The sequence below is a fragment of the Elgaria multicarinata genome, chromosome 16 (genome assembly GCF_023053635.1).
Source record: "Elgaria multicarinata webbii isolate HBS135686 ecotype San Diego chromosome 16, rElgMul1.1.pri, whole genome shotgun sequence".
Lineage (NCBI taxonomy): Eukaryota > Metazoa > Chordata > Lepidosauria > Squamata > Anguidae > Elgaria > Elgaria multicarinata.
Genome location: NC_086186.1, coordinates 16,672,730 through 16,684,767, shown reverse-complemented (window position 1 = coordinate 16,684,767; position 12,038 = coordinate 16,672,730). Strand labels below are relative to the sequence as shown.

At 41.8% G+C, this 12,038-nt stretch overlaps 1 protein-coding gene across 3 annotated transcripts; it reads right to left on the bottom strand.

Moving 5' to 3' along the window:
* Positions 1-517: 517 nt before the first annotated feature.
* RAMAC (RNA guanine-7 methyltransferase activating subunit) lies at positions 518-10,370 on the bottom strand. 3 transcript variants are annotated; one of them, XM_063142571.1, is made up of 4 exons: positions 10,311-10,370; positions 8,111-8,258; positions 4,362-4,538; positions 518-1,415 (listed from the first exon to the last, which is right to left on the bottom strand). In XM_063142571.1, exons 2-4 carry the CDS (start codon positions 8,245-8,247, stop codon positions 1,223-1,225), a joined length of 507 nt encoding a protein of 168 aa, XP_062998641.1. In that variant the 5' UTR covers positions 8,248-8,258; positions 10,311-10,370; the 3' UTR covers positions 518-1,222. The 3 variants fall into 3 exon arrangements, with proteins under 3 accessions (XP_062998641.1, XP_062998640.1, XP_062998642.1); XM_063142570.1 differs by lacking the exon at positions 10,311-10,370 and adding an exon at positions 10,094-10,112; XM_063142572.1 differs by lacking the exon at positions 10,311-10,370 and having other exon boundaries at positions 518-1,403.
* Positions 10,371-12,038: the final 1,668 nt, after the last annotated feature.

The window sequence follows — 12,038 nt, the reverse complement described above, 5'->3', positions numbered from 1 at the left end:
AGATTCCAGAGCAGTAAACATAAGGGTAATAAAATTATTATTTTAAAACAGAGTACCTCCCTCTTCTGTTACGACCAGCAGGCTGAACTGAGGTGGAAGCAGAGCCATTTTACCAGTCCTGCTGAAAGATTTTTCCTCCTCTGTTCCCTCCCCATTCTTTCTTCCTTGTGTGTCGTGTCTTTTTCAACTGTAAGCCTGCAGGGCCTGTCTTTTTAATTGATTTATGAAAGCCACTCTGGGAGCCTGTTTGGCTAAGGAGCAGCATAAAAATACTTCAAATCAATATAGGAATAAAACTAAAATCAATAATGGATTTCAGGGTGGGGGAGGGGATTTTAAAAACTAAAGTATTTTCAAATGAATACAAATAATTTTTGTCACCTTAAAGCCTAACTGATTTGTTGTGATATAAGAGAAAAGATTATGCCCCCAAAGCTTATGAATGTTAAGCTTTGTTTTAAGGTACAACACGACAGCCAATTTAGCAACTGAGAAATAAGTTCGCAGGATAAACAGATTTAAGAGGATACAATTTAATCATGATGAATCTTGCATTTTTAAATACAAACAAACCGAAGTACTGCATCTTTTATCATTATTTCCCCTTAATTTAACATTAACTCATCAGTTATTTGCAACATCGTTTAAAAATAAAACCAACAGTGCCACAAGGGTAAAAAAAAAGAATGTTTCAGAAACATCAAGATGTAATGCCATAAGCCTTTTTATTAGCAGCAGCAAAAACCAAACAAAAAAAAGCAAAAAACTAAAAATGCAACCTGCAGGTATTTCTATCAAGATGTAATACTGATGTTAATCATTTTTCTACCCATTAGCAACACAACGGCGTGAGACAGAATTTCAGGAAGAACAGCCCCATTCTGCTGAGGGCTATTGCCAACTTTTTCTGATCCAAAGCACATTTATTCCCACCCAGCCCCACAAAACATGTACAAGCAATATGCTAGACTTGGTAGGGAATGCGGGGTAGCAAGTTCACAGTTCAGCTTCTGCACTTTAGTTTCACAACTTCATGCCTCCTTTTGTAAACGTGCACTACAGAAATACATCGAGATGGGCGCACTTTTAAAAACAACAAAACTTTCCCCCACATCCCTACGTTACATACAAAAGTCTAAAACTGAATGAAAGGGAAAAGTTTACATCTGGCAGGATGAAGGAGACTGGTTATTATACTGGACGCTCAATGCAAGTCACCATACTAGTAATGGCCCTGAAAATAAGAACTGTAGCCATACTGGGGTACTCGTCCATGTTGAGAGTACGAAGACTGTCCTTGCCTGTGCTGCTGGTAATTGTTCCCCCAGCTTCTTTCTTGCCATGGGCTGGATCTATAGCCTCCTTGCTGGTCGTATCTGTCCCCTCTTCCTCTAAATTGTCTGCTATCTCTGAATCTGTAATGGGGGAAATCACATGCGTTTAATTTCAAAGCACATCACATACGTTATCTCAGTAGGATGGCTTAAAACCAACGTTAACAAAACATCCTAAAAAGAACATTATTTTATCTAAAACTGACTTTTCAAAAATATTCTATGTTTCTCCTAAAAATAACTTTGTTGATGTTAAATAAACTAAGTATAAGCATATTAGCCCCTACAGCTAATCTCAAACTTAAACCAATGTTTTAGTAAAGGCCTTATTCAGGGGCACAAGAATGCAGTTTTCCTATTAAGGCATCCTCTCTCCCATCTTTACCAAAATGTTTCAGTCATTTTTTTTTTGCCTCTTAGCTACACCACATAATACATTTTTCCAGGCATGAGTCACAATCCAGTGATTTAGGCATCTGGCAATAGCTGTTAAGAAGCATGTGAGTTTATCAAGGTCTGTCTCGGGCCATAGCTAGACCTAAGGTTTATCCCAGGATCATCCCGGGTTCGTCCCTGCTTGAGCGCTGGATGCCCTGTGTGGCACTTAGATGAACTGGTTTGACCCCCAGGACAATCCTGGGATAAACCTTAGGTCTAGGTACAGCCCCAGTCTCTTCACACCCACTATCTGTTCAATCGTTGGTACTTTTTCCAGAGTTTTTGTCTTGTATTTGCCATTTATGGAAAAAAAATGGTAGTAGAGGGGTGTTGAAGGGTTTCCGATTGTCAGCTTGTAGCCTGGGGAAAACCAGGAAGCCTCCTGCCCAGGGGAAATTAGAAGTTAAACTGTTCTTGCAGCCAGTAAGAGGTGCTTCCCCAGAAGTTGGCGCTGTCCTCTGAAGGAATGGGAACTTACAGTAAGAAGTTTTTCCTTTCAGCAGTTCATTCCATCAAACTTGAAACCGCTCATTTTTTAAAACCCCTGGGTATTTGGCAAGAGGTAGAGACCTGATAAAGAGGTCCACAGGCATTGGTATTTATCACAGCCACAATACAACTAACTGCTTTTACATTTAAACTAAAAACGATATATTAAAAACAAACTGGCGTTAGAAAAGGACGTCTTGATCTTTATCAGCTGCTTCCCCAGTGCTCTCTAGAAAATGCCAAGGAATTAAAAGGAATGAAGCAACTAGCCAAACTAATGTTTTCTCCAATTCAAAGGTTTTTGCAAGGATGACTTCCTGGAGGCTGAGATAACAGTTATCTGGGGAAGGAACCAAGTTCAATCTCCAGCAAAAAAATAAAATAAAAAAGTCTTTAGTAGCTGGGCTGAGGTGACTTGCCTCTAAGACTGCAGGGGAATGACTGCCAGTACAAGTGCTGGGTGAACTTCCCTGAAATGGATTTGTTATTTCATCAGAAAGTAACAGATTCGTCCATGTAATCTTGGGCAAGAGTTCTCCCTTAATTTGAGATCTCTTTCTGTGCATACCAGTTTTTGCACATGCGCAATATCAAACGGCATCTTGGGAGTTTGGAATTGCATAATGCATCATGTGTCACCATGTTATACACCCCTTCTTGAACGGTTGTTCTTTCTACATCATGTTTCCTTGCCTTTGCCACTCAACATATGGAGAACAGGTGTATGGATTGGTATATGGATATGTATGCAAACCTGCATAGCTGTTTCTTTAAACATGATTGGTTTCTGGAAAGGTCAAATGCCAACCTTTCCCTAAACGGTTAAAGTGACATCACCCCATTTCCTCCAGACAGAAAAGGGCTAAACCAACCAACTCAATGCACAAGCAGAAATGTTGTCGTTTAGATGCATACTGCTCATTCTCCAAAGCTTGCAATCTATTCCAAAATGAATAACGAATTTGCAAGACAGTGATCCAAGCTTGCTACAAAGGTAAGCGTTACGAACACACGGGTTTCGTCCAACTAATTATGAAATTTGGCGGCATCATTAAATAACAGTAAGCTAGATGGACCAATGATTTGACTCCTTATAAGGCACATTAATCTATGCAAAAACGTCTTGATTTTGGAATGGAACACTCAAGTTAAAGCTAAACATCTCTTTGAACTATTTCACTCTCATAGCCTTTGAAATACTTTGAAATCTAGTACAAGCAATACCAAAAGCAATCTAATGCATAACGACCTTTTCTATTTCCCAAGTGCCAGCAGCTAAGATTATGTTCAAACTAAGAAAGGGCAGTTTGTATAGCCTGGAGTAAAAAGAATAGGATGACTCAGAATATTTTCGGTAGGTCTAAAATCCCAAGTGCTTAGTAATGGGAGATGATGTACATTCGACAGTCAAAAAGAATCACAAGAAATGTAGATCAAGCTATACAGAGTACGTCAAATGTTATCTAAGAATGCAAATGAAATTGTTTTTGGACAACTAGGAGAAAATATTTAGTCTGCTGCTTGGCACAGTTGTTTTTCTGTTAATAACTGTGCCACAGAAGACAACCTATTAGGAAAAGCCTGGATCTCTTCTCTGCTGCAAGAAAAAAATCACTTCATGACCAAGCAAGCAATAGCTCCCAAGGGCAATTCTTCCAAGAGTTTCAGTTCATTCCTTTTGGCATAAAGAGCACTTTGCCTCATCCCTACACAGAATGCAAAACTACTGACAGTGTCACTTAAGCTGAGGCCTAGACTTTCTTTCCCCTGGAGAAAAAAATTACTCTGGAAACACACTCAAAGCATCAGCAACCAGTGACCCCGTAAGGTATTCTATATGGCCCTCCGTTCCCAGCTGTGGAGAATAGTGTCTTTTGCTAATAATCCAGCCAACAGTCCATCTTGTGGAGAAGATGAGTTGAATCCTAGCCTGTCACTTACTATCTCTTCCACAGAACGGTCCTACAGTAAAATTAGCTGCTGCCCAGAGCAACACAGTGAATAAGTAAACATTTATATGTTGCCAAAGTCTTTTTTAAAAATTTCCATCAGTGGTACCAAGAAACCCAACTTTAAAACAAAAATTAAAAAAAATAGTACCTCTCTCTGTATCGCTGGTTACCACCCGATCTGTTTCTCCAGTCTTCTATTAAGGGAGGTGGATCTGCAGGGCGTTGGACATATTTCTGAAATTCTTCATCTTTTGAAGAAAACCGATGCTCAAACATCTTTTCATAATTCTGAAGGATCTCAGCTACAGAAGGCACGTAGGGTTCTCTAAAGGTCCCCACACACACACAAAAAAAGAATCTTATGTTAAATATCTGTTGACATTGCTAGGTTAAAGTTGTTGACAAGCTGGATTTGTAGGATGAGTTGAACAGTACGCATGAGAATGGTTTTGGTTCATGCCTCAAGTGCAGCCCTTCTAGGACCAAGGCAGTAATCGCAATACCACACACTTAACCATCTGCAGCTTTCAGCAACACAAACAAGAATTTCGGTGATTGTGGGAAAGAAATGTATATCACCAACCCTCAATTATTCCTAGAAAAGCAGGCACAGACTGGCTCTATATCAGGGATGCAGAACCTCTTATCAGCCCGAGGGCCAAATTCCATATCGAAAACGCTCTCAGGGGCTACATTCCAGCGGTGAGCAGCGCCAAAGGCAAAAGGCGCAAGACCAAAAGCAACAACATATTTAGCTTAAACCTTATTGCCACTAGCTATGGCTCAGCAGAGGCATTTAAACCCTATTCTGTGCCTGTTGCCTTCTCTTCCCCTCCTTATTGTTTTACTATGATTTTATTAGATTGTAAGCCTATGCAGCAGAGTCTTGCTATTTACTGTTTTACTCTGTACAGCACCATGTACATTGATGGTGCTATATAAATAAATAATAATAATAATAATAATTTAGAATGGAGGGGAAACAAAAGCTAAGCAAGCACCAAATTCAGGAGGTTGGGGAGACAGAGCGTGGTCATGCGGAGAACCCCAGAGGGGGGTGATTTAGCCCATGAGACTGACATTTTGCACCTTCTGTATCAATAGCGTTTAAGAGTGTTGTAGATGGATTGAGAGAGGCGTCACTTCTCATGGTGTGCACAGTTACTTCCCCTCACTTTCGTCTCTGGTGCAATTGGGTTTGCAGGATATTGAATTGATACGAACACCTGTGAAACCCATTTCTCAGAAATGAAATTGCTGAGAACAAACTGCCTCCAGCCTCTGAAAAAAGGCAGGCAGCCCCCCCCACACACACATCTTAAAGGTTCATAGAGCTCCTGGCGCACTGCCATACAATACTGGACATCTTGTGTTCAGCTTGGTGGTTCATAAGTTGTGCAGGCTTGTTCTATGGTGAACGTGCGGCCCTCCAAATGTTTTGGACTGCAACTCCCATCTTCTCTCACCATTAACTATGCTAGTTAAAGCTGATGGGAGTTGCAGTCCAAAAACATTTGAAGGGTCACATGTTCCCCACCCTATAATCCTGAGGTTACTCCTGACTCCAGAGTAGGTTAAAATTTCAAGATAATTTTGGGAGTAAACTCTAAGTGAACCATGCATTTATATCCCACCCTTCAACACATGTATTCTCAGGGAAGCTATCAGAACATCAAGATTGTTCATCTGTTCGAAAGGTACAACAGAATCAAAGAGATTGTGTTAGACAGATTTAGAGTTTGCTATTATTATTATTTATTTATATAGCACCATCAATGTACATGGTGCTGTACAGATTACACAGTAAATAGCAAGACCCTGCCGCATAGGCTTACAATCTAATAAACTTTAGAGTTTAGAGTTTAACTCTAAATTAGAGTTAGGGCCTTCTCTGCTGTGGCACCCCAGCTGTGGAATGAGCTCCCTAAGGAGGTTCGCTTGGCACCTACATTATATGCTTTTAGACGCCAGGTGAAGACCTTTTTATTCTCCCAGCATTTTAACAGTCTATAAATAAATTTTAACTTGGTGTTTTAAATTTGTAATTTTGCATTGCTGCTGTTTTTATCTGGTTGAGCTTTTATATTGTATTTTATATTATGGTTTTATATTGTTTTATACTTTGAATGTTTTTAATTTTTGTGAACTGCCCAGAGAGCTTCGGCTATTGGGCGGTATAGAAATGCAATAAATAAATAAGTAAAAATTTACAGTGAATTAAGTTCCTCTTTGAGAACCTCCCACCATCACAAGAAACATATGCTTGGTTAATGGTAACTTTGGAGGGGGTGTAGTATGTATGAGGCCAAAACTCCACTGGTTGCAACATGAAACATTTAGGGCGATATTCAACCTAGGCTACTGATTCAAATCTGTGGGGTCCCTCGTGAATCACAGTCCTTTGCAAGACCACAGCTTCTCTCAGTGAGAGCTCTGATTCAGCTAGGAGGCAGAGTGCCAATAATATTATTCAAGACATCAGACAGTACGACTCCCTTATCTTATAAATTCTAGGGTGTGCATGAAACATTTCTTTTGCAAGATGTCATAGTTATAACAACAATTGCCAGTTTATGTAACACTTTAGAGTGCTCAAAGTGTCTTGTTGACTTACTGTATTTATATTCTACACCTTTAATACTACAGCATTCCCAGGGCAGTTTACAAGTAAAAAGAAATTTAAAAACACAATGGAATGTGTCTGGAAACAAAGCCCTTTGAGGAGAGACTGAAAGAACTGGGCATGTTTAGTCTGGAGAAGAGAAGATTGAGGGGAGACATGATAGCATTCTTCAAATACTTAAAAGGTTGTCACACAGAGGAGGGCCAGGATCTCTTCTCAATCCTCCCAGAATGCAGGACACGGAATAATGGGCTCAAGTTACAGGAAGCCAAATTCCAGCCGGACATCAGGAAAAACTTCCTGACTGTTAGAGCAGTACGACAATGGGAGGTTGTGGGCTCTCCCACACTAGAGGCATTCAAGGGGCTGCTGGACAACTGTCTGCCAGGGATGCTTTAACGTGGATTCCTGCATTGAGCAGGGGGTTGGACTCGATGGCCTTATAGGCCCCTTCCAACTCTACTATTCTATGATTCACAATATAAAAATACTCAAGGGCTTAAAAGCAGCAGCCATTTCAGTAACCGTTAAAACAACTCTGTAAGGTAGGCCAGAATCGTTATCCCCATACCACGGCTCAGAGTTTAAGCCACTATGCTACAGCAGCTCTTTTGTTCCTTAGGAACTTTCCCTCAGGGACCTGGGCATAAGCTTTGGCCTGATGCCATAATTCTTCTTCCATTTTCTGTGCAATCTTTATGTTCCTGATCAAAGGGAGTAAACTGAGTGGAGAATCTTTATAGTTTCTCACAGTGCTAACATTTCAAAAGCATTGACCTAGGCTTCCCCCCCACCCCAGATTTTTATGGTTTTTGAACAGGTCTGGTTTTATTTTGCATGCGTGCCTCTAGAGGCTCATCCGTCAGATTTCCACTTGCGTGTTTATTTATTTATTTTATTTATTACATTTATATATCGCCCCACAGCCGAAGCTCTCTGGGCGGTTTACAACAGTTAAAAATGGTAAACATTAAAAAGTATACAAAATTTAAAAACCATCAAAAACATAAAAACAACAGTATCCATTTAAAAACAACAATTCTGGGGTCCACTAAAAACAAAATTAATGTTTGTTCTATTCTTAACGACAAATGTGTCTGTAACTAAGACAGATGGACACTAAGCATTGTAAGGACGTGATTAAAATTATTTAACGGATAGGTTAAACAATTTAGTCTTTTGCCATTTCGCATTGACGTATGGCTTCTCCATAATGCATTTTTACAACTCTCCATAAGCAAACAAAAAATATCAGAGGAATGTTACCACCAGACCTGTTTAGCCAGTCTTCTACTACGGGAGGTGGATCTGCAGGCTGCTGGACATATTTCTGATATTCCTTGTCTTCTGAAGTATATCGGTGAACAAACATCTCTTCGTAACTCTGAAGGAGCTCACTTGCGGAAGCCATTTTTGCAATCTCTGCAGATATAAAAAGTTATTTTGACAGTCTATGAGCTAAAACGGTTGATAATCTAGCTATTCGGAACTGATTAAACAGTATAACATCAGAAAGGCTGATCTCCCTCCCCACCCCTCCTTCAAATGATGTCAGCTATTTAGCCTCTCAGCTCTGTGGGTAATATATATTATAATTCATTAATGCAAAACTCCATCCCCACTCTCACTAATCTGGATTAAGATCCGCTGCCTCCCAAGTGGAGGGAAATTATCCTTCTACACATTAATAGTGGTGGCTGGACAATTTTACAGTTGGTGGGGCTGTGGTGAGGGGGGGTGTACTCTGTGTATTCTATATTTTTTTGATGCATAGCATATTTTATACCACCCTTCATCCTAACAGAAACCCAGACAGTATACAAGCTACAAATACAACACAGCAAAACAAAAACAAATCAGAAGAATACAAACAGCAAGACACATTCGGCATTATGCAGTTTTAAAACTTATTTCTCCATGTGCTTTAATCTGGCAGCAGAATGATAGTAACGTCAGCACCAGACAATCTTCTATGGGGAAGGCATTCCAAAGATGGGGACACCCTTTATCTTGTTCCTACACAGTTACAAGATGGGGGATACTTGGCTCAGCAATACTACAAATGAGAAGGATCTTGGAATTGTTGTAGATCACAAGCTGAATATGAGCCAACAGTGTGATGTAGCTGCAAAAAAAGCAAATGCTATTTTGGGCTGCGTTAATGAAAGTATAGCTTCCAAATCATGCAAGGTACTGGTTCCCCTCTATTCAGCACTGGTTAGGCCTCATCTTGAGTATTGTGTCCAGTTCTGGGCTCCTCACTTCAAGAAGGATGCGGACAAGCTGGAACATGTTCAGAGGGCAACAAGGATGATCAGGGGTCTGGAAACAAAGCCCTATGAGGAGAGACTGAAAGAACTGGGCATGTTTAGCCTGGAGAAGAGAAGATGGAGGGGAGACACGAGAGCACTCTTCAAATACTTGAAAGGTTGTCACGAAGAGGAGGGCCAGGATCTCTTTTCGATCCTCCCAGAGTGCAGGACATGGAATAATGGGCTCAAGTTACAGGAAGCCAGATTCTGGCTGGACATCAGGAAAAAAATCCTGACTGTTAGAGCAGTACGACAATGGAACCAATTACCTAAGGAGGCATCCTGTTAACAACAGTAGGTAAACAGATGCATCTGGGGAGCTCACAGGACAGTGGGGAACTCATGAAGGTAGCTGCATTTTCCCAGCATCTGATACTCCATTCAGCTATTGGGGTCTTTTGGGGGGGGTGAGGGGTGAGAAGGTAGATCTGGATCTACTGATTGATATCAGGTTGGTCTGCAGTAGATCAGCAAGGATTTCCAACTTCCAATTTGAAAATAGCAACAAAATGACTCTTTCCCCTTAGATTATACTGCTGAAATGAAGACAGCTTTGATTAACCAGGCATGGATTCCTATGTGAAAGGACTGTAAGCTGTATTTAGTTCGGGCGCACCGAAAAAAATCCTGGGCTCAAAATTCTTACATTTCAAGTGTACGTCTTTTCCACCAGGCTCTGGTTAATGGGTCTCGGGCCTGAAGCTTGCCCACCACTGCTTTAAGTGACTATCCCTTTGCACCAAGGGATCTTTAGAAAGATGCACTAATTATTGTGAGTGCAATTAAGAGCCAAGGACGTAATGAGGGGCGGAGTGAAAAGGTTGGGGAGAAGGAAACCATCCCTATAGCTGAAGCATTGCCCACCCCCAATCTCTACGCACACATAGCATACGCCTGTGCTTCTCTGCCCATGCACAGAGGCACTCTTCTTCTTTACCGTCTTACCATGATCCAGAAAACGAACCCTCTGGTGGAAGGGAAAAACAAACAAGCATAAACCAGCCCCAGGGTTGAAATAGGGGCTCAAATTAAACCATTAATTGCAGCCTCAAAGCATCATAGGTTTCAAGAAGGGGGGGAGAAGGGAAGGAATGACCACGTGATCTCCACCCCCCACCACCCTGGATGAAGGGAGAGCAAGAGGAGAAGAAGAACCCCTCACCCTTAATCAGGCGAAAACAGCCTCCGCTTCTTCCGCGCGCGGTCGCTTCCCACTTCCGGTTCCGCCCCGCCCCGCCCACATGGGCCGGTGTCGCCGCGGTGGGCGGAGCTTGATGTCGTTCCAAAAGGCGGGTCTCGCCTGCTCGTTACCTCAGAGGGAGCCGGTTCGCGCGGCGGCCGGGTCTCCTCATCCCACCGTGTTGAACCGAAAGTGGCTCTGAACAATAATAAGCCCAAATACACATCAAAACACAGCATTGCTTGCAGAAGGGACGGCAGGGAAGCCTCTCAATTCGAGTCAAGGGTGTCTCTATTCCAAATAAATAAATAAATAAATATCGAAGTATATTGCTGCTGCCTCAGGTCTGACAGGGAGGCGCTATCCAAGCCCCCGCCCCGAAGTCAGAGCCACCAGCCTCGACTGCACTTAGCCTAAGTCAGGAATCTGCACCTAAATGTTAAATATCAAAACACAGTTATTTTTGCTAGTGGCCTCAGTGCCTCACTAATGCTGACCCAGCTGCTGCTGAGGTGCAGAACCGCCTATGCTACTTGGGCCCTATTGGGGTGGGGAGCTGCAGGGCTGGGCAAAGCTGGTAAGAGGCCCCGGGCCAGATGGAAAATGTAGGCCCCATTTCAAACTGCTCATTAAGTATTTTTTAATCAGTTCTAAATACATACGAACTAGAACGATTTATTAAAAAAAGGTAATAGCAAGCGCTTTTATTCAAGATGAATATAAGACATCACTTCTTCACATTTAGGGTGACCCTATGAAAAGGAGGACAGGGCTCCTGTATCTTTAACAGTTGCATAGAAAAGGGAATTTCAGCAGGTGTCATTTGTATATATGGAGAACCTGGTGAAATTCCCTCTTCATCAAAACAGTTAAAGGTGCAGGACCTATACTAGAGTGACCAGATTTTAAAGAGGGCAGGGCACCTGCAGCTTTAACTGTGGTGATGAAGGGGAAATTTCCCCAGATTCCCCATATATACAAATGACATCTTCTGAAATTTCCTTTTAAATACAACTGTTAAAGATACAGGAGCCCTGTCCTCCTTTTCATAGGGTCACCCTATTCACATTAGGAAATGCTTTACGTGCTTTTCTTTGGGCAAATTCATCAACAACAACAGAAAAATCAAGCAACTTTGCCTTGCCAATGTTAGTACTGCTCACTCAAAGGAGAGCTACTTTGTAACAAATCTTTACCAAAGGATCCCCTTTTTTCCCCTCTACCAGGGCGACTCGGAGTGGGCCCCGTCAAAAATTTTACTTTTTGTCAACCGCCCAGAGAGCTTTGGCTATTGGGGGGTATAAAAATGTAATAAATAAATAAATTGTAGGCCCATGCCAACTGGCCCCATTGCCCGCCCCCCCTGCCCAGCCCTGGGAGGCTGCTCTGTATTCCCTGCTCTGTGCAAAACCCAACAACAACAGCTCCTCCTCCCCGTCATTTAATGCCAAATGAAAGTGTACTTCTGGACATGAACAGAGCACACTATCCTTTCTCCACAGAGTAATCATGACCATTACCTGCACCAGTCCAAAACACACAAGGGTCTGAAGAGTGCTTTGCCGTCTTAAGATGCAACATCTACACATCAAGTGCTTTGAACATATGCAGAGTGCCTTTCCTTCACTGCGCGGTAACCACAATACTTACAATCAGCCCAACTCAGATTTGAGGCCCTCTAAGTATTACTTCATAATGATGTCCTAGAGT